At 45.6% G+C, this 22,524-nt stretch overlaps 1 protein-coding gene across 1 annotated transcript in view; it reads left to right on the top strand.

The window, feature by feature from the left end:
• The window catches only part of KLHL29 (kelch like family member 29), a 339,629-nt gene extending 320,719 nt beyond the window's left edge, over window positions 1–18,910 (top strand). The window contains exons 12-13 of the mRNA XM_075144971.1: window positions 4,271–4,415; window positions 16,550–18,910. Of these exons, the coding sequence (XP_075001072.1) occupies window positions 4,271–4,415; window positions 16,550–16,733 (329 nt within the window). The 3' untranslated portion in view covers window positions 16,734–18,910. The remainder of the gene's footprint in view (window positions 1–4,270; window positions 4,416–16,549) is intronic.
• The last annotated feature ends 3,614 nt before the right edge of the window (window positions 18,911–22,524 follow it).

Raw genomic sequence — 22,524 nt, 5'->3', positions numbered from 1 at the left:
ACTAGTAAGCTTGAATTTTACTTTCCTTTGTCCCACCCATTTCTCCTCTGTATATGCCACATCCTCCATTCAGAATGGTTTTTTCCACTCCTTGATGTGTTCCCCCTTCACAGACTTACTCTGCCCAGCAAAGTCAGTATTTTTGTGTTTGCCCTTTATCAGATGTCCTCCCTTTCGCTTCCTACGCCTGGCTGTGCTTTGCCCAACTCTCTCTTCAGTTCATCAACATTTTGCCTGTAAATTTGATGCTGAAACTGCCCCACGATGGCAGGTGGAGCCTTCTGCTTTGGCCCGGGCGATCCCCACCGCACATACTCAAAATGCGGTGTTGGCAAATGAGGACACTCAACTTCGGGGTCTCTGAGGAGGGTTTGCTCAAGGGTCATTGGGGAAACCATAGGGCCCTGGTTGTGTAGTTAGGAGAAATCAGCTAGCCTGAGAGCACCGTGCCAGAAGGGCTGACATCCGAGCCCTGCTGTTAATTGCAATGTCTGCACTTCGGCCTCACGAGCTATGTTAAGGATCAGACCACAGTCTCCCGGCTGCCGCAGGACGTTATCTTATCCATTACTATGCCATTCTTGAGCTCATCTAGTATTCAGGGAGGGGAAGAGGCACTGACTATTAAAAGCAGATTTAATTTGTATTAACTAGTCTCCTTTCTCCAATCATCTGCTTTATTGTGTGCATCAACCCCCCCACCGGCCGCCCGCGCCTGCAGGGAGACCCTTCGGCTGGAGTTCTAGCTGGACTGGTGGCGTGCCTGCATTTCTTCCTCCTGATAAACGTTTGACTAACTTGGTTTTAATAACCTGTTTCCATATGAAGTGCTGCTGCCGTTCATTTTAATGCCACTTCAGGCTCTGACCGAATGCTTTACTGGAAGGCAACATAAGATCTTTAAGCAACCATGGAAGGGAAAGCAGAACTGTGCTACTTGACCATATAATGTACTGGGAGATAGGAGAGCCATGAAACACATCACGGACAGCACGCGGTCGTTACTAAGTGAGGAGCACACCGGTTGGTTAAATTACCAACCCCATGTGAAGTACACCTCTGGCTCAAGGATTGTCCTTGAGTGCACACCCCCTTCCCTCAATGACCTGTCACTAGAATAGAAATACTCGCATATTTTCCTATAGCAACAGCAAAGGAGAATGACGTTATGATGTTATCCACTGGGAGAGAAGAGTACCTTTTATCTATTAGTTCCTTTACATTTATTCTGCCTTTTAATCTCAAGTGTGCTTGCTGTCCTGGACAAATCCCATTTAAGATTTTCCAGCCTGAAATGGATTACTATGTCCAACAGCCCCAGTGCTTGAATTTTGGAGGGGAAAGAAGGCTGTTTCTCTGTTCCCATGCTTCCTCTCTCCTTTCTTCCTTCCTTCAAAATAACCAATGTCCCTGCTGTATCCCATGGTAAGCCTCTGACCCACAGGAGCTCATGTTCATGCCCAGTAGCATTGACCAAAAAGCCCAACCAGAACATGATTTTGTAAAATGAGGCTCCCCAACCAACCACCTTGGACTTCCAGCAGTGACAGAAGTTGGAGTCTCCTGTTTGCGTGAGGTTACCAAGCCCTGGAAAGGACAACAACAAGGGAAGGCTGTGGGTAGCACCTAGGATGAAGTAAGGTTAAAGACTGAAGGTGGTCACCCACACCTAGGTAGCAGGAATGACGGCTTGAGTTTTCCAAGCTCCTTGCATCCATGAACAATTTCTGCCTCCATGGTAACAAAACAAAAATAAACCCCACTGTTTTCTCTCTACCTGTCTCTGGAGAAGTGTCCCTCGTGTCTGTCTGCCGTATCTTCATGAGGATCAGGAGACTGTTTGCTGTGAACATCTCCCTTCCTGAAAGAAACAGCAGAGATTTCTCTGTTTCTCTATCTTAGGCTTACTTTATACCAATTTATGAAATCGTAGCTAAAGCCAAAAGCAGTAAAAAGACAACAGATAGGTGATGTATTGAAACATTTATGAGAATCAAACACAATGGCCTCTTAAAAAAAGAAAGAATATCGGACTGCCTATTTGAAAAGAAAAAAAAAGTCGCTATAAAAATAACCAAGGGGTTTCCCTCTCATTCTTTAACAACGAGGAACGTGAAGTCAGTGATTCAGTCTCCTGAGAAGTCGCTGTTTCTGCCTTGAGGGAGCCCCAAATAATTTCCCTGTGAGATTTGGGAGCTGAGTTCTTTTTTTTATGTGAGAGTGTCATTCTCCTGCAAAACAGTGCTAGTCAAAGAAAAAAAAAAACAGGAAGATGTGATAATTAAATATGGAAAATTTCTGATGAGTGTCTTAACTGGAAAAAATGTCACATATGCAAGTCTGATTTGGAAAGGGATGCGAGACGGGTTGTTAGGACAGATAAGTCTTTCTGATGAATTACAGTGGCTTAGTGGCTCCGAGAAGAAACTGAATACTCCTTGTTCTATTTTCTGGATGAATTAGTTTCTTCCCATCTGTTCCCAAGGATCAGTGACATTTTCCTAATACAGCCGTGGTTTTTTGACAGATGCCTGTAGATACTCAGCATGATAGGAGCCTGTAACAGGTTTTGTCTCTTTTCTGCACCCCCATACGTCCCCCTGGGCATGCACCGACGTAGGGTGAGATGAACTGAGCCAGACCAGCCCATGGCCGTGCTGGAACAGAAGCAGACACCACAGACCCATTATTTTCCTTCTAGTTTAACCAGTTCAAACCCCAGTTAAGGAAATTATCTCTCTTCTGGAGAAATTCATCAGCTTTTGCTTAACTCATGTCAGATTAAATCTCTTGTTGAATATTTAATGGAATAAGGTGGTTTTACAAGAACCTCAGGGTTACAACGCCAGCCGTGCAAGAGGTAAGCAAATGCCAAAAGTAAAGCTGCTGGGGCTGGTTCAAGCCCATCTCTTCCTGTGTTCCTAAAAGGACACAGTCACAGTGTTCTAGGTCTGGGAGGAACATACAGACCCCTTCAACGTTATGTAGAGGCTGTTAGCAGAGATGCAGGAGCGTAGGAAAGATGCTACGGCACCTCCTCGCCAGCGCGCCGCCCCCGGCTCCCCGCACTCAGGAGGGGGGCTGCAGGGGCTGAAGCCAGCAGGACTGTGTCCAGGCGGATTCTCCACTGGAGATGCAAGAGGATCACCCTGTTCTGAGCATATAAAAATGCAGATTTTGGAGAGGTTTGAACATATAGCTACATATGGATAATTTTTATAGAAAAAACGCCAGGGTAGCCACCCAGGAAATGTCTGCTTCATGCCCCAAAGGGCTTAGGCTCTTGCTTCTTAGAGAACTGGTTGTGAGACTTGTTTTAACTCAAATAAAGCAATGTATTTTCCCGTCTTTTGTTCCCAGAAGCTGCCGATTGGTTTCACTGAAATGTTGATTAAAAAAAACTGTATCGCATCAAGACAGACACCATCATGAGAAATTTCAGCCCAACTGGCTCATATTTAATAATGTGCATATGGCGTGTTAGCAGCATACGGGACAAGTCAACCAATTAAATTAGAATTATTTTATTCGATAATTTATGGTTAGTTTTACCAATATTTCTAATAATGCCGCAGCTAACACAAGAATTTTAAAGCATCCTTGGAAACTCTGATTGAACTTGACTTAGGATAAGGGACTTGCTTAATTTCAAACTCCAACCTCACACAGTTTGTTGCTGAAGTACAGGACTGCTTGGAGGTACAGACACCTCTGAAAATAAAAATGCAGGTGAATTTACAAGACAGATGAAGGGAAAAAAAAAATCGGGTCTCAGAAAATCTTCTGGATTATGTGAGTGACCTTCCCACAAGCAAAAGCAGAATACAAAAGAGAATCAACTATTGGATGTTATTAAGCGGGTCTCTGCGCTGTGGGTTTCTTCTGTACTTAGCTGCTGCACAGGCACGGGAAGCATCTGAGTTAAAATTTGCAGCAATTCAAAATTCTGAAACAACTTGACATCTTAATTTCATATGTAAGAGTGGAGCTTTCACGGTGACTCCATTAGGCTTCGGGAGAGGATAATTGTTCTTTACCAGTTTAGAGGGAGGCACGTACTGGGGGATGAAGGACTGATGAACTTTAAAAGTGCCTTTGAGAACTTGGAGAGAGGAAAACAAAACCAGGAAAGGTTTCCTCATTTTTCTTTCCTTAGCCTTGGAGGTTTAGAGAAACGTGACTTATCTATAAATAAGGGGAATGTATAAATAAAAAAACAGTCTCCAAACCTGAGCCTAAAACTGATCTCGGTGTTGCTTTCCATTGACAGATAACAAATATGCTCCTGCAGTCACTCTCAATGGGTTCATCTTTATTCTTGGAGGAGCTTATGCACGAGCAACCACCATCTATGACCCAGAGAAAGGCAATATTAAAGCAGGTCCCAACATGAACCACTCCAGGCAGTTCTGCAGGTGAGAAAAACCATTAAAACTGAATTACCGGTGCCTTAACATTTTCTGCTGATAAATAAGCTAATGCAACCGAACAGTGAAGGGGAGAGGGGAAGGGAGGTGTGTACCAGCTGGGGGTTTTCCTCATCTCTTTTTTGTACGTGCTCAGGGACGCAGCATTTCCCAAAGTGCACGTCCAGTTCCCTGCTATGGTTCATGTGTCTCCTCACGTTCAGGCACGATGGATCGCGGGGAGGGACGTGTGTTGGGCTCCTCCAGGAACGCTGTTTTCCTCAGTTTGCCGTAGGTAACCGGAGGATGATAAATACCTGCTGTAGGAGAGACCACTGTAATGTGGAACATGTTTTTGCTAACTAGCTAAAAGATCCTTGAAAGAAAAAAAAATACTGAGTAAGCACCACACACACTGATATTAATTATTATTTATTACGTGCTTTTGAGTGCTTTCTGGGCTCGCTTCCCCGATCCCAGTCACAGGTTTAACAAACTTCCCAAACTGGCTGACAAGGATAAAACTTGGCACCCATCACAGGTACTGGCAGAACTTAAAGGCCTTTTAAAAAGTATTACGTGGCTGTTACAGAAAGACAGGCTTGTTTTGGGCTTTATACAGCGCCAGCCCCTCGCAGAGCAGATCCCCGCGCTGGGGACTGGCTGAGCTATTGGTTTCACGGGGAAAAGCCATCGCCGGTCCGCAAACGCTGCTGCGGGTGCTGGGTGAGGGTTTGTTGTCCACGTCCGATGCGGCAGCGTCTTGGGGCACTGAGCAAAACCAGGGTGGAGGGGTTGTGCCGGGCAAGTGCCCGGGCAAAACACTGGCTGGGGTGGGAGGAATAGCAGCGATGGGGCAGCAGCTGGGCCCACGACGGACCCGCATCTCCCAAAGGTTCAGCCAACAGCTCTGCTCATTGCCCCGGGGGTGTCCCTAGCCCTCATCCTACAGTTGAAAAACACCTCCATGTTTTAAGTTGTTGCATTTAACCTTTCACTTTGGTGTGGATGAGAAAATTCCTTTTTAAGAAAGCATGCTCAGTTTTTCTCTTTTTGCTGTTTTTTTCTGGTTTTCTCCTTTTTTCCCCTTTTATTAATTTAAGGAGCGCCCTCTCTTGGCTGCTGAAGCATGTTTTGTTGTAAGTAACAACGTCAGCCGCGGCCGTGCGCGTCCTGGGCTGAGGACAGGTCTTCCTTGTCCCTCCGCTCTAGCAGGAGGCGAAGCGGGATGAGGAGGAGCCTGCGGTGCTCAGGCAGCTGCTAATGATATTTTTCTTCTGAAAACCAGAAATAAAGGGTACGACGCAGCTCAGGATTAGAGCCCTAACCAGTAAAATGAAACGCAAGGGACTGGTACATTTGGTAACATTCCTGTATCTTCCCGTAGAGAGGGAGGAACTGTTCTTTGAGCATCTCTGTTTTGTAAAACATAACAAAAATCTGTTAATTAAGTATCTGGAATAGACTACAAGAGAAATTGCATGGGTGATTTCAGGCAGGGGCTGTTGGCTGAGCATCTCACCTGAAAACTTCCCAGGGTTTCTCACGTGAAGGGATGCTTTCCTCTGCACCCTGTAGAAGGGAATCCAGTGGGAGACCTTGTGACGGGCCGAGGAGAGTAAACCAGTGACCTAAATATTAGCTGCTGCTTAGACACCATAATAAACTGGCTTTGCTTAAGTAGAATATGACATCCGTCAGTAAAAAGTAACTTCAAGCTTTTAAATGACATTTTTTCTAAAGCCTAAAGCAATAGTGGACTGGAAACCTACGTTTATAGTGGGATAGTCACCGAAAAAAGGAATAGTTCAGTACCTCCCAATTGGATGCCAAAAAAGGCACAACTTCAAAAATTCTTCAATGTGCTGGGAAATGGTCAAGGAAAAATATTTCAGCCAAAAGGAGATGTAAAACCTACGACAAAAACTAAAAAGTCAGTGTGTATGGAAATAGGGAAAATGGGAGGTTAGCAACAGCAGCTACAAATAGGTTAAAAACTGGCTGCTGCTTCAGGAGGCTGAGGGAACCAGTGAAGTACTAAGGGCTAATAGGAGTAAAAAGAAAGGCAGTTTAAACCTTTTGGGATCAAATTTGTCATTTTAATCAGTTATAAAACCATTGCTGATGAGGCTGGTGAGGTAGCAAAGTGTGACACATTGTGGTGGTGCATTCATACCCCCCCTTTTCTTCCCTGGGCCACTTGTTGATCCGGGCCGCTTGATCTCACTTTCTGCTAATTTCTTTGACGGTGATTCTTTAAGCGGCCTCTAAACCACTCATTCGCGACACACAGACCGATGGGGTGGCTATTTCTCATCTGTATTTGGTGGGGAGCAAGAAAGTTTGGTTCCATATTCTGCTGTGAGGGACCAAAAGCGGTCACTGTTGGCAGCAAGGAAAGATGTGAACTCAGAAATTCTAAGTTCTCTAATCAGGCAACCCGGCCGTCTTAGATGCAGGTGTCCTCAGAGACTTTGCTGAGAAGCTGATTGAACCACTAATGTTGCTTACAGTTCAGGATGGATCAGGGCACTGCCAAATTGTTTCCATACTTTGAGAAGGTAAAAGGGAGAATTTTAGTGCAGCAAATAATTTGGCAAAGTACCAACATCAGGCTAAGCAGTCTCACTCCAGGAAAGCAATCAATGCGCTTTCCTGGAAAATGGGTCTTGTTAAACCAACCTGTTGTCTTTTGCTTTTTTGTGGGGAGATTGGGTTCTTCGTTTTGGTTTTTAATAGCCTGGCTGCTAAAGACAACTGTGATGCTATAATATACTGCAATTTCTCTAAGGTATTTGGCTGGTATTATATGGAATTAACAAGGCACACATCAGAGAGATTAAATCTGCTTCACTGACAGATCTCAAAATGTAGTTGTTAATGAGAAGATACCATTGAGCAAGGCCACCGGTAGCAAGCATTGGTTCTTCTTCAGTGCTATTTAATATATCTACCAACAATCCAGGTAATAGAAAATCTCCCCTGGTAAAGGCTGCAGGTGGCATAACACTTGGTGGGTAAAAAATATTACAGAAGGAGCTATTTTAAGCAGTTATCTGCATGTCTCAGTTAGACGGTCTCAAGCTAGCAGCAGTATTTTAAATGCAAAGTAATACATGGAGGAAGCACAATCGCGGGCTGTACCTGCCCAGCAGCCCTGCTCCCCTTAGAAAGTCAGGCCCTCGGAGGAGGACATTAAGGAGGCCACTCAGAGCTGCACAACACGAGCTCTGATCGCAGTGCGGCGGATGAAAGGTCAATGCAATATCGGATATCTAATATGAGCCCTAACACCGAAATGAAAACAATTTGAAGCTGGGAAGAGAGAGTGCCGCTGCATGCGGCGTTGGCGAGATGAATGCAGGTCTTGGGTCCACGCGTCAACATGTGGAAATATCAGCAGAAGTTCAAAGGGAAGCTGCAAAAATGAGCCCGGGTTGCAAATCAAATTTTTGACATGAAATTTAAGGAGTTTATCAAGAAAGGCTGAGAGGTGACTGGATCACTGGGAGCAAGTAGAAAAGCTTTTCTCTCAGACAAAGGCGTAGCAGGTTACGAGGGCTAGAAAGTCCAGTTACACATCTCAGCCTTGAAGTGAGGCACTTTCCCAACAGCAACGATAATTAAACAGAGAACCAGCAAGGGAGGGGACGAACTCACCAACACTCGGTGTTTTTAAGAGGAGATTAGATAAGTTTCCAAGAGAGATGCTGCCTGGGGGAAAGTCCATGGCCTGTGTATACACAAGCTCAGATTAACTAAGCACAGAGATCCCTTCTGACCCGAGTCTATGAATCCATAAATTCCTCATTCCACTCATTAGCATGGATCACAAAAAACATGGTTTAAAAGCAGCAACATAAACAACTTAAAAATTAACTGCATGCTATTGATCTCCTCTCACCAGGAATCACTCGATACCAAATTTGCTGGGAAAAATCTTGACCGCATCACTCATTTTTATCTGCTCTGTTTTTACATGTCAGTGACTAGGGACCGTGATGGCTTCGAGCGTGGGGAAAAGAAATGTGTGTGACATTCCCCGCCTGTGAAAAATTAAAGGTCCATTCAAATGGTTTTAATATCAAGTTAAATTACTTTTAATGAAAAACAAAAAATAAATGGTTCAGGTCTCCAGCTCACAATCAACAGAAGAGCAAATTGAGCATCATTTTCAGATTAAGCCCAGCCTGATGGAAGTCAATAAGAAATTCGTGTTGACCTAGAATTAACCTTTTGAGGGACGGTGCCAAGTGGGCAAAGAGCAATAATACGCCTGAAGCGTTGTAAAATTCACTGAGAGTTCACACGCAGAGTTCACACGCTTGAACATCTTCCACGCGACGTGTGAGGGTGAGGGAAACATTTGACATTTCCCAAACATCAGACAAGCATGTCCTGTTTGCCACATGGACTCCCTCGAAGTTTGAGGGATCTTTGGAGGCAGTGACGGCCGACAGCCACCGATGGGGATGAAGAGCTGAGATGATCACACCTTGCTCTGCTGGACACCTCCCTCCAGAAAGACTTGCAAAGACATCCCTCCCCTCCAGCGCTGGCAAGCCCTCCCTTTGCAGGCAGGCGCTCTCCCTTCCCGCCATGCCCTTCAAGGGTTTATTTTTCCACAAGGAAAAAGAATACCGAATGTGTTTCTGTGCGTGATTAAAAATTCCATATTCCGCTTGCTTAGGATGCAGGCGGCGTGCGAACAGGCGTGCGCTACAGAGAGCCTCCACGGGGCAACAGCGGCAGCGTGATGGTGCCCGCAATAATTCTAGAGCAGCTAATTTAGTACCAGCAATTCCCAACAGACACCAGAAAAGCATTTGCTTCCTCCTCCTCTGACTGTTAACCAGTAAGATTTATTAGATGGTTCTGCCGAATGGAAATCTTTAATAAAACTTCGACTCAGGCTGAACAGCACAAAAACGGGGTCGGTTTGCGGATTTTTTTCTTTTTTTTTCCCCTCTTCTTTTTAAATAAGCCCTTGTTCTTGAACAGCGAAGCACGGTGACTCCTGTGCTTAACTACTCGGCGTTGCTAATGTACGGCACCAGCCACAGACTCCCCCAGCTGATTCCTTTCCTCATTGCAAAGATCATGGTAACTCCAGGCACGGGAAGGGATTAGAGCGCAGCTTGTTTGGACAGATATTCCCAGGTGAAGCTATTACGGAGCACGGTTCCTTAATGGCCTCGCACTTCTCGAGCCCGCAGACGTAAAGGCTGGTCTGTTCAGCAGGCAGCATTTGCAGCTGGAAGTGTTTGTGGTCCAGAAGGGAAAACCAAAATCTTCCAGCGTATCTGGAAGGAGACGTGTGGCTGGGACTATGCCCCACGGACAGCGGATGAGAACTGCCGCAGCAGACTAATAGCGATAATTTCTGCAGCGGTTGATGACATGAAGGATTTCGGTGTGCATTAAGGCGTAACTGATACAGAGAGAGGCCGTTACTGATGTGCGACAGACTTTGGAATAAAACATTGCTGGTTTTCAGCAACAAGTAACAATGCCACACGGTGGTTTTGGATCATTAGCAAGGGAAAGTGCTCACGGAGTAGAGGAGAATATAACTGGAGCTTGGCCAAAACACCCACACTAATAATCCCGCTCCAAGAAGTGGCATGATACCCTCCTAATTGACCATGACTAATCTGGACCCTCATTTATCCATCTCATTTTAAACATTACACCTCTGGCAGCACAGCACGGCCACCCGAGCTCGAGCTCTCTCCAACATGACAACCTGGCTGCCAACCCGGCCGCAAACGACGACGCAGGTTGTCAGCACCGCTACCAAACTCAGGACAAAGCTTTGGCACCCTGAGCACCACCACCCACGGAGATGGCGGCGATGCCTTTCACGTTGGTGTTGCAAACCACCGTGCAAAAGGTCCCCCGGTTTAAGCAAAAGCTTACGGGGCGCTCGCAGCTCTGCCTGGCACCGCACGGAGCCGCGTCCCGCGGTGGCTGGTACCCTGCGGGCTTTTCTCATCCTAGCGCTTACTCCACCCACTCGACGAGCATCGTCCAGTTCCACTTCCAGTAAAGCCCTCCTGAAATCTTAGGGCAGGAAGGAAATTCGTCCCCTAATAAACGTGGGGATTTTTTCTACTTATAAGCAGATTCTGTGTCTAGCTAACTGATAATATTTAATAACCGTTATGGAACTGCTCCAAATAAATTAGTGAGCGCGTGTGCATGCATAGGTAGGAGTGAGGAGGGAGAGGAGCTTTGTTTGTGGACTCAGAAGATACTGAGTTTCAAGAAATCAAAACAATTCAGCTGTTCCAAATCTCTTACAACCCTAGACATTACAATATAGGATTATTTTCTTTTTTTCCTTTTTTAACATTTCCTGATAAGGCTGATGTGATCTTTAGGACTAAGAAGGAAATTTTAAAATAATAATAATCAAAATTAACAAACTTTGCCGGTAGTCCCACTGCTTGGTGCTATGTCTAGCCATCACAACTGGCAGAGAGAAGGGCTGGAGCAGGAGCTCCCAGGCACTTGGCTCTCAAACACTACCGAAAAGAGGCGCTGACATCCTCCGCTTTGGGTTGCTTCCAAATTACTGCCCATCAGGAGACTTTCACTATAAGATGCTTTTGAATGAAAAGTGGAGGGTCCATAACACTCTTGGTGGGAAGGTGGCCACCACGTCAATGGCACCTGAGCTGCCTGAGCAGGGCCCCCGGCTCGTGTGTGCCAAGCCCTGGTGCTCCATGCTGAGCTGGAGCAGGGGGAGGTTAGGGTTTGCAGAGACATCAAGTGGTTGAGCAGACAGCGAGGCTGATGCTCAGGTGTGATTAAAAAAGTTAATTAAAAAGGAGCGCGAAGTCAAATGCAGCAACGAAGGCAAATCAGATCCTGGGCTGCATCTGCAGGGGCGTTACTAGCTTAGATAGAGACGTGATCATCCCACCCTGCTCAGCACTTGCCAGGCCGCACCAGGGGTACTGTGTCCACTTCTGGTCCCCACAATTCAAAAAAGACATGGGCAGACTGGAGAGGGTCCAAAGGAGGGCCACAAAGATGATCAAAGGGCTGGAGAACCTGCCCTGTGAGGAAAGACTGAAGGGGTGAGGTCTCTTCTCCCTGGAGAAGGCTCAGGGGGAACCTCACGCAGTATTCCAGCACTTAAAGGGTGGCTACAAAGAGGACGGAGGCTCTCTCTTCACAAGGAGCCACGTGGAGAAGACAAGGGGCAACGGATACCAGTTGCACCAGGAGAGGTTTCATCTCGATATAAGAACTTTTTATAGTGAGAACAATCATCCACTGGAACAAGCTCCCCAGGGACGTGCTGGAGTCCCCATCACTGGAAGTTTTCAAGATGCGGTTAGACAGGGTGCTAGATAATCTCATCTAGCATCCTTTTCCCATGAAAGGTTGGACCAGATGATCTTTTGAGGTCCTTCCAACCTGGGCTGTTCTATGATTTTATGATTCAATGATTCGTTTTGTCCATCAAGTTCTTTAATGGCCAGGTGTCGGAGAGGGATCTTCTCTGCCACCTGTGTTTGCTCAAGCTGGGGCAGGACTGCAGGGTGGATAGGCAGAGAAGAGATTTAAAGGGTGTTCAGATTACACAAGGGCTCCAACCGTGGACAGCCAGGTCCCCACCAGCCCTTGGTGCCCCTCAGCCTCGTTGGGATTTTCTTAGGAGCGTGATTCATAGCTTCGTGGAGGTCAGCAGATGGACGGGGCTAGTGGTGGCAGTGTCGGGGGATAGTCACAGCGTGATCCTCTGACGCTGCTCGTGGTTTGGGCAGTGAAGGGTGCCCTGGCACCTCGGGTGACTGGGCTGCAGGGCTATAGGTGAAGCCTCTCCAGTAAACCGCAGTAATTACCCAGGGAGTAGAAAGCAGGTCGTTAGCCTGCCAGGTAATAATTTGCAAAACGCTGAAACGTATTTTCCTGGAAGGAGCGGATGAAGTGACCTCCATTTTGATGCCAATTACCTTCACCCCGGGCGTGCTGCTGCAGACGGGGGTCCGGCTGCTCCTTAGCTGGGAGGTCGCTGCCCCCGAAGCTGCCGGAGGTTTTGTGTCCCCGCGGCGAGGCTCTGCGGCGCGGAGCTTCCTTCCTTCCCAGGCTCTGACAGCCTGTAATCATTTTCGCTCTCAGGATTAATGGCACCAAGCAATAAACTCGCATCCTAATTATTGTAATTATTTCTTTCTTTGTACGTCAGCCTTGGTAATGATATTTTTACAGCTGATGGGATGGAAGGGAGGGGAGAAAAGAAATATTGTCACAGTAATGAAGAGAGAGCAATGAGCGTACTCCTTTCCGTTCACTTTCCTCAAGGTTTTAGAGCCCAGTTGAGTTTCCTATTCCCCAAGGTCCCAGAAATTAGCAATGATTCTCCTAATACTGCAAAGTAGCAGCAATCTAGGACTACATTCCTAACTGATCTTAAGTACCTACCTCCCACTTTAGCCCCGGAGATGCCCGAAGGTCTCCAAAGTCCCCTGCACACGTAAGTACCCGCTGCGTACTTAGAACTGCCTATTTCTTGATGGCAGGAGCAGCTCAGTTTTTCTTAAGGCATGGCTCACAAGCGTTACGCCAGTCTTGTCTGTGGGAATTGCATACGGAGGGGGCAGAAGCTACTCTAATCACCATTTAAAATTCATACAGTCTTTCAGAGGGTGGAATTCAGCATCCGTTTCTTCCGCAACACACCATGACTGGAGGCCACAGTGTTGAGCTGCTTGTCTCAGCAGCTGGCCATGAATTTCTTTCGGTGCTGTAGCCCAGGTGCTTGAGAGCAAAAGCAACGTTTGCCCACCCGCTGTAACCCCTGGTCCAGAGCATGGGTGGGGAGGAACCTGGACCCAGATGGTTTCAGGAAGGTGTGGTTGGCCACTCAGCTGCTCTACGGGGGCAGCAGCTCTGGCTTAGAGTAGCTGCTGCTAAACGTGCCTCAGAGGAGACTTCACTAGAAGAGACGTGGGCAGCTAAGATGCTACACAGGAATTTGTAAAGCACCCACGTCCCCATTTAGAGATCTAACGCCAGATGCCCGAGGGGATACTGGGCACTCAAGGCCAGACTTCAGCTGGGCAGCCAGCTAGGAAGGGCTGGTGGTTGCTTGGCTCCTGTTCCCAGGGTCATCTACAGCGCAGATGGGGAGGTCTCCGCAGAGTCCTCCCTCTGTCCATCCCCTTCGTCCCGTCCCGATCCAAAGCTCCGTGCGGAGCAGTCTCATCGGGTATTGGACAGGCCCCTGTATGTGAGTGGTAACAGCCACTAAGGTCCTCTTCTCCTGTGCTGGTGTGAGGTGCTGTCATCTACACCAGCGTGTCCACACCAGTAAATTAAAACTTAGCTGAGGCCTTTCACGGGCAGTGGACCTTGATCATCAACACTGATGAAACGAGCCCCAGGCTCCATGCTCCACATTAGCATTTCTTTTAATTATCCATTATTGATAGTTCTGCAACCAGATTTTTCTAGGGGATCTTTTCTTCTTTGGGAGTTTGTTTGGTTTTTCCCACTTCACCCAACAAAATTGCTAAATTAATCCATTTGCTTTTTTTTTCCTTGGTCAAGTTTTGTGTAGGGGTACTTTTTTAATGACTGATTAGCATTTCATTAGAGAACCAAGGCAGCAAAGCTACTCTGTACCGCAGTCCGTCTCTGACACTGGATCCTCTCTTCCATCTGGCACATCCCACAGCATATCCCAATTCAAATAAGCTTCCATCTCCTTCAGCTTCACTATGAAGAAAACAAAGTGAAACACAAACAGCAACCACTACCCCATGACCTCATTTCTAAACCCTCACCCTGCTGGTTTCAGCAGCCCCTCCACCACATCGGGACTGTTTCAGCATGGGACGGGACCATCCTCCCCCCTCCCCGTGCCATATTTTGCAAGCTGTAATTCCCAGCCTGCCTTGCTTTTAAATAGTAACTTGTTCCAATACAGAGATGGGCTTCCCACCCCCAGCAAATATCTCAGTCCTAAACCGTGGTTTAATTTGCACATTTGTCTGATTTACTGGGTCAGCTGGTCCTGCCACCTCACTCCCTCCTGGCTGTAGGGACCCAAGCCCACCCTTCGGAGCTGGGCTCGTTCTCTTTCAGAGCCGTCTGTCAGGATGACACTTGCTTTACTCAAGTCCTTGTTCTTCCCCATTTCTCCCTGACGTTTCAAAAATAATTACCAGTGGTTCAGTAAGTTCATTAGCAAACTCCCTCAGGACCCTGGGCTATGTATCATCCAGCCCTGCTGATTTGTGGATAGGCTCTAATCAAGTGTTTCAAGTCTCTCTCTCCTTCCTCCTCCTTTCAGATTAACAGTTATTTTGACAAGATTCTCATTATTTCCTATTTCCTGGCGGTACCCAGGGACTAGGCTTATTTGAGTCCTCACTGTTGTCATTGTGGGTTTATTTTTAACCTCAGGCTCTGCTTCTCCACAAGGACATCAGAGTTTTGTGTTCTTCAGAAACACGTGGTTTTGTCGGTGCCATTTTAGTCTCGGTTCATCCTGGGTCTTCCAGCGCTCTCTGTCTTTTGCCTTTATCACTTTTCATTCTTCCTTTTTCCGCTGCTCCAAAATTAGCTAAACTTTGCTCTTACCAAGCCTACAGGATTACTGCCCTTCTCCAGCTTCTTACGATCTAGGCCACCTTCTTGGCTGCATTGAATTCCTTGTCTTCCCCTCCCTATTTTTCTCCCTGCTACCCTCTGGCGTGCACGCACTCTCCAAGTCTCCCTTTTCCTTCCCAACAAAACCATCCACCATCTTGGAAGGGACCCAACCACCAGAAAAACCACTGCCAGCCCCATCCATCTTAACAACATCTTTAAATGTTGGGGGGCAAACTCAGGCGTCCCAGCAGATGAAAAGCAGAGCCGCCCCCACTTCTGGGTTCCCCCCATGCAGCGGGAAGGCAGCATGGAGAACACGGCAGCCCTGCATAGGCTTTTCCCACCCAGCTGCCTGCTGCCTCTGTCGTCCCTCCGCCCTTTCCAAATACACACACAGGAGCCCAGCCCCTCGTTCATTAGCCCAAAGCGAGTGCCATGCCCTGCGCATGATCGCTGGAGAGGCCGAGGGGTTAAGTGGAAGGAGGGAGAAGGAAGACATGATGCCAAGGCAATTTTTCTTTCAAATACCTCTCACACCTATGTGCCATCCCTCCTACCAAGCGCCTACGGACCACGGGATTAGCCCCGCCTCGTTAGCCTTGATTTGCAAGAGATGTCTGAAGTTGAACACTTTCACTTTTAAAAAGCAAGTTAGGTTTTTTTGTCTTCTTCAGAGGCCAGCATATAGCCCCCCTGCCAGTCCCTCAGCTGCACATCCCCAACCATCAGATTCGCGTGCCCCGGCTTGGCTTTCCGCTTGACACCACCCCTCCTGCGTGGACAAGGAGGACAAGTCAGCAGGACCTCCAGGCTCCAGCACCAGAGCATGGCCATGAAAGGGACTGAAGCAACAGAGCATTTTTTGGAGGGCTTTTCCCCCTCCCTTCGCAGCATTCATTGATAATTAGAGGATTAACTTGAAGCAAGGGTTTAGTCCAACCGAGGCGGCAGGGACCCCAGATTGCTTGGATTGCTTTTGCATGTGCATGTGTTACAGGGACGCATCGTCCTGCTACATTTGCTGCAGAGTCCATACGTGGGCTGGAGAAACATCTTACTCGGACTAATTTCTGTTGTTTAAATCAGAGACAACATTTACCTACCTGGCAGGAACACAAAAAGGATTAATTTGGGGAAGAGAAAGGGAGAGGGAAGAGAAATGCTCACACTTTATATAGATAAGAATCACAGAATTATTTGGGTTGGAAGGGACCTTTAAAGGTCATCTAGTCCAACCCCCCTGCCGTGGGCAGGGATATCTTCAACTAGATCAGGTTGCTCAGAGCCCCGTCCAACCTGACCTTGAATGTTTCCAGGGATGGGGCATCTACCACCTCTCTGGGCAACCTGTGCCAGGGTTTCACCACCCTCATCGTAAAAAATGTCTTCCTTGTATCTAGTCTAAATCTCTAATATAAAAGGTGTATTTATAGTTTATAGCCCTTGTTACAAAAGACTGGGTTTGTTTTAAGCCTAAAGAAAATTCTTGGCTAAGAAGACTAACTAAAACTTTTTTTTTTTTAAAAATACAGTGCTGTGGTTCTGGATGGAAAAATTTATGCCACTGGTGGGATCGTTAGCAGCGAAGGACCTGCCCTGGGAAACATGGAAGCCTACGATCCTAAAACAAATACGTGGACACTTCTACCAAATATGCCCTGCCCTGTTTTTCGACACGGCTGTGTAGTAATCAAGAAGTACATTCAGAGCGGCTGATGTTACCCAGGAGTTGGACGGAGAACTGTTTGTACCTGTTGAAAGCAGGCAAGAAGAATACTACTACTTAAGAAACAAAAGCAGCAAAGCCAGCCAGTGAACGTATTGCTCTAAAGTCTTGAATAGTGTCTACATTGAATGTAGAAAAATCATCCTCACCTTTTGGTGAACAAGGAGCAGAGAGCTCCGTGCTATGTAAGATATTGTAACTTAATAATACAAGGGTGTCACTAGATGTTATAGTGGCACTTGTTCTGGACGTCGGCTTTTGGTCAACCCAGGTGCAATAGAATTTCACATATTTTTTAAGCTGGGGAAGAGAGGAAAAAAAGAAAAAAAAAAATCTGCATTTTACTTCTAGAGCTCAAGCTTGATTCTTAAAATAACCATGCAGATTAGTTTTACTATTACACTTTAGGCATCAATCTATTTGAAAGGTCAAAGTGTCCTTACCACTTTGATTCCTACATTTGTTTTTAACAAATACATGCTTTTCAATACCAATGACTGAGAGAAATCTTGTGTGACAGATGGCTTACGTTGATGTCAGTCTTCCATCAGATCAAACGAATCTTTCAGTTCGCTAGAGCAGAGCCCAGAAGGGGGGTGAGGTGGAGACTGGGGAGAGAAGAATAGCCATTGGTAATAAATTCCATGTAAAATGATGAAAAAAAAAGGTCTGTTGGGCTGGATGAGTTTCTGCTCCCGGTGATACTTGTGTGGGCACATGTGGCCATGCCCACGGGTGGGGAGGGCTTCTAAACCTCTTCCTCCCGGTTTCTGCTGATGAGCGGACTTGGCAGTGCTCGATTCCCGTAATGAAAAATGAAAACGGTTTCGATTCCAGAGGCATTCTCCTGATACACCCGCTCTCCGCTTCTGATCGGGATCACATTAAAACACACAGCGTAGTGTGGGATTTCCACGTTTTCATCAAATGGAGAAGATGCCTCCTCTTGTGGCTACACACTCCGTTTTGGCTCTCAACCAAAATTCCTTACGTTGGGATATACGCCACTATCTTTTATGTAAAGTCTGAGAAGTTTTTGATTTTATTTTATTTTTCAAGTTTCCCCATAGGTGTGGAAAACTTATACTTCTCTTATTTACAGATTTTAAATACACGAGTTTAAATCCCATGGTAGAAAAATGCATAGACATAAGCCCAGTATCAGAGACTTAAAATGATTACTATGTAGAGTTGTAAGTATATGCACAGCACAGGGGTTATATTTTTATATATATTAAAATATTGTCTATCCAGAGAGCATTGTGATGTGGAAATTCTTTATAAATTTATACATAAAAGGATCAAATGGGAGATGGACCGGGTAACACAGAGGGGGCAGGGGAAAGACTCTTAAAATTCACAAAAAGGAAGTAACCCCAAGCTAAGGATTGTCTGATTTCTTTCCAAATAGAGGGAAAAAAGTTGCCATACTTGCCTTTGCAGACTCACACCCCAAATGCCATGCCGGTAATTCAAGAAGAAGGTCCTACACAGGGCGTGGGCGAGATCTTACAGTCAATATCTAGTTGAATTTCATACCAAATACGCTAGCCTTTTTATACGGAGGGAGGTCTGCCTACAGCTTTGGGGAAATCAATGCAGATGGTTAGCTAATCATCTTATTTTATTAATAATCGTTTATAAAATAAAGAAAAAAAATGAAATTTGTATCTTGCAGTATTTAAAGAAAAAGTGCTCAAGTCAGCTGAGTCAAGCTATAGGGTGACTCAAGTCTCTCATTTTGACAGTGAGGTTCCAGCCTTCGTTACGCAGTTGTTTTATTTATTCTTTAAAGAAGAAAAAAATAATAAGCACAACAAAATTATATACGAGTATGTCATTTAAAGTATTTATGTCAAACAGGGTGCAAGTGTGAACCTAAAGATTGGAGCACAAGTTTCTAACTGCCTGGGGCAGGACTAATTTTAGTGTTGGTGTGTGTCTACCTCCAAAGGAGGTGCTACCTGTCAACAAGACCGAAACACATTCAACATTTCCAATTTAGCTTATTTCTTCATTTCTCACACTGGAACAAAACTGGCTATTTCTGTGAATAATATTAAAAACAGGGTTATCTGTAATGGTATTGTATATAGTTTATGTTTACTGTTAAGTTCTTGTTATATTATAATAAATATATTTATAGATCTAGATTCAGCATCCAGATTGGATTAATTTTGTCACGACTGAACAAGAAACAACACTGCATGAACGGTGACTTCAGGTTTCATCCCAGCCATGGATGAACATGTGTTCATTCCATCCAGCTCGCCTCCCTTGCAAATCCAATGTACATCCAAATCCAAATACATCCAAAATGTATTGCTAATATTTAAATAGCTTCCAAAGTACTTCCATTCTCCTTTCCAAAAAAATTCTTAGAAGTGATTTTGGTTTTTATTCAGCAAGACTGTTTCTTCATCTGTTTTCCCAAACCTACTATTAAGTAAAGAACACAAGGACTCAAGATAGCTTAGGAAACTCTCTTGAAAAAAACACTGATAAACAGCTTTTTTCTTTTTTTTTTCCCTTGTTTCTGTTTTGTTTTAAATGACAGTTAGGATTTGTACTGCACTGCTGTTGCGGTATCTAAAAGATGAAAGCAGCTTTTGCCCTATGGTCAAAATCCCTTTGTATCCAGAGTGGGAGCTCTGTAACTCACTGGATACATCTTTCAGAGAGCACTTAAGTGCAACCGTTCATGGTTTCTTTGATGTTTCATTAGGGTGTCATCTGGTAGTTGTAAAACTGGATATGGAACAAAGATGAGCCAAATATAACTAGTCTCAAATACCACCGCAGTGGAACATTTCAGCTGGATCTTAGGAGGTAATATCTGTTCTACACATTAACAGGAAGAATCTAACATATATTGAAATTGTTTCCGATTCTTAGAGTACATCTATGCAAGTATTTAAAAGCGTGAACCGCAGTTTTAAACATTTTAGTTTAGGCGTAGCGGCTCAGGTTGAACAGCCTGTGAAGATTACTAAAAGCCTTGCAATTCAATATGACACACGCCGCAATAATCCAGACCAAGTGGAATGAGTTGCCAACCTTTTCATCAACGCTCTGCAAAGATCTCTTACTCAGCACTAGTCAATAATACTTGGTAGGATGAACAAGACACAGGCTGTTTGCTTTACTTGTATGTGGAAATTATTTTAGTTCCCCTCTGGGAAGTTGGCTGAGCGCTTTTGCCAAATGAATCGTGCACGTATCTGCTCAGAGATTTTTCTTCTTAAAAGCTTTAAGAAATTCAGGGGACGAGCTGGCTCAGCAGCCTGATAACGATAAAAACTCTTTTGTTCGCCGATTTGACTCTCCCCTGGCTCACCTGGGAAGGCAAGTGATCTCCAAACGGGGCTGTTCACTGCGTTCAGGTAAGCGCCCACCCCTGACAATTTACACAAGTCATCCGCCTTTCTCCCGTCGTCTCATCTAGTGGCAAACACACTGTACCAATAAAACCTCAGCAACCCCGTCTTTTAATTAACAGCTGCTAGGTGTTAAGGCTGAGCTTAGCACAGTGCAATTGGAGCAAGCTAATTAGAGCGTTTGTGACACTTCAGCTTGCCCTTGGTGGAGTCCCGACAAACTGAACGCCAGCACAAGCACCCGCTTTCCGCAGCTGCAGGGATTAGCTGGGAGCGGAGCCGCAGCCTGCACTTCTGCCTGACCACGCGTAGCGTTACTTCACGCGTACCGTTACGTTTCATCAGCAGAGGCGGCAAAGGCACAAACTGCACGTACCCACCCGCCGGCTTCTCGTGAAGAATGTCTCCGAAAAGACTGGAAGCGGTCCCAAAGCTTTTCTCCACTGTCTCGAACGCAAGGGCACAGTCTCAGAACCGCACTGCCTCCCCATCACCAACTGCAAAAGGTGACTTAATACTATGTAATATAATATAATAGGGGATAAACCTACAAACAGCAGATGCAGTCAAGTCCTGGCAGGCCGCAACCTGCACCAGGTCCCTCGGAAGATGCTGACTCTGCATCCTCTTTGACATTTTTACAACTTGCCACGTTAATAGAAGCTTTTTAAACTGGATGAGACCCTTAAGCTCACCCCTTCATGCCTTCTTTGCCATTTCAAGTCGGCTCAAAAACAGGAGCTGAAACACGCTTTCGGCTGAAGTACAGACGCCAGCACGTACGGTAAGTTCCCATCGTCGGCGAGTGTTCTGGGTTGATAACTTAAGACGGCAGGAAAAGCCAGAAAGAAAATGCTCCGGAGGGAAGCAGACGGGTGTGTCTCAGGCACAGCGTTTCCATCACTCATTACATTAAGCTGGACAGCGATACCAGAACAGAAACACCATTTTTCCTCCAAAAAGCCGATCTGTTTGAGGCATGATTAAACACTCGCTGAGGTTAGAATTCATGAAAGAGCCGCCATCACGGGCTCCTTAGCCGAGCCGTGCAAGCGTGACAAGCAGACCAGCACGGACTCCAACTGCCGGAGACTGGGAACAGAAAAGAAAGTGGCAGAGTACCTTGAAAAATGACTCTCCCTTTGCTAGTCACCGGTGTGGGGTTTTTTTGATAACACACACTACTTTTAGTAATTCTTGTTTAGCTAGTGGATTTCTTAAAGAGTAACAAATTCCAATTTTCTTTGTCTAAACAAATTCTACTTCAATCGGTAGCAGCTTTACACACAGAATTAAAAGTTTTGGCTCAGTTACTACCTGGAAGAAGGAAGCTCCAGTGCTGTCATCAAGCCAAATCTGCCTCTGAATTTTTCATTAGTGGTGGTCTATACAATGAAGGTTTGAAAGGCTGCCTGCTGGTTTTAATTTCATCATCTGTTATTTTTGAACAGCATTCTCTTTTTCCTTCCGAGTTCATATCCCAGATCTTACACAGCAAGATTCATGCTGGCAACGGTATCAAACTCTTTCACGACCCGTCCAGTAACCCAGGTTTTTTAATAGCTTGACGGGCAACTTCAGCATGTGGCTTGTAAGCAAATTAATACAGAACTAGGAACTGTGATGACAACTGGGGCTAAGCTGAAGATTGCTTAAAGTCATGCCTCGCTCCACAGGCAATACACACGCTTTCTCCGTCGTCCAGCATCAGTGACCTTTTCTCACATTTTTGTGGCTAAAGAGCAGACACCTACCTAGGGTCACCAGTGACACTCCTACATAAGCTTCAGCTTCCCACCTTATTAAAAAAATACATGTTTATAAAAATAATAGCTCTTACAGGTAGAAAGGAACCAATTCCTGTCCACATCTTGGGAACTTAAACAACGCAGTCCCTAATTTCTAATACAATGTCCTTGTGCTGGTGGACAGGGTCAGAGTAAGGATCGGTGAACTGAACAGTGACGGTGACACACCAAATGCTTTAAGTCTTAAGAGTGTAACGAGCATTATGCTCTACCAGAAACACTGTCCCTCCACTCAAGTAAAAATAATCAGCTCTCGCAAAGCAAGCCTAAATTTCCAAGCCCACTGGAATTTCTGTAGCTGCTCTGTTTCCATTAAAAGAGATCGTCTTTTAGTCAGTTATTTACTTTCATGCCCAATGAATACAGTGCTCCGCTACTTGTTGACACCGAGTTCAATTTTACCTGCTTCCATTTATGCCCAGCTTTCTGCAAGCTGCCTGTTTATGTACTGGAACATAGAAACACCACACACAGCCTTTCCAGGGAAAATGAAGAGTGGAAACGTGGCAGGGAGTGCTTGGGAATGGCTCACATTTCTGTTTTCTATTTGGCAAGAGGTATCCCTTTTGGGATTAAGATGTCCAGACTACATACTA

Source organism: Calonectris borealis, chromosome 3, assembly GCF_964195595.1.
Source record: "Calonectris borealis chromosome 3, bCalBor7.hap1.2, whole genome shotgun sequence".
Lineage (NCBI taxonomy): Eukaryota > Metazoa > Chordata > Aves > Procellariiformes > Procellariidae > Calonectris > Calonectris borealis.
Note: the sequence above shows the minus strand (reverse complement) of the source record. Positions and strands in the feature narration are given on the sequence as shown.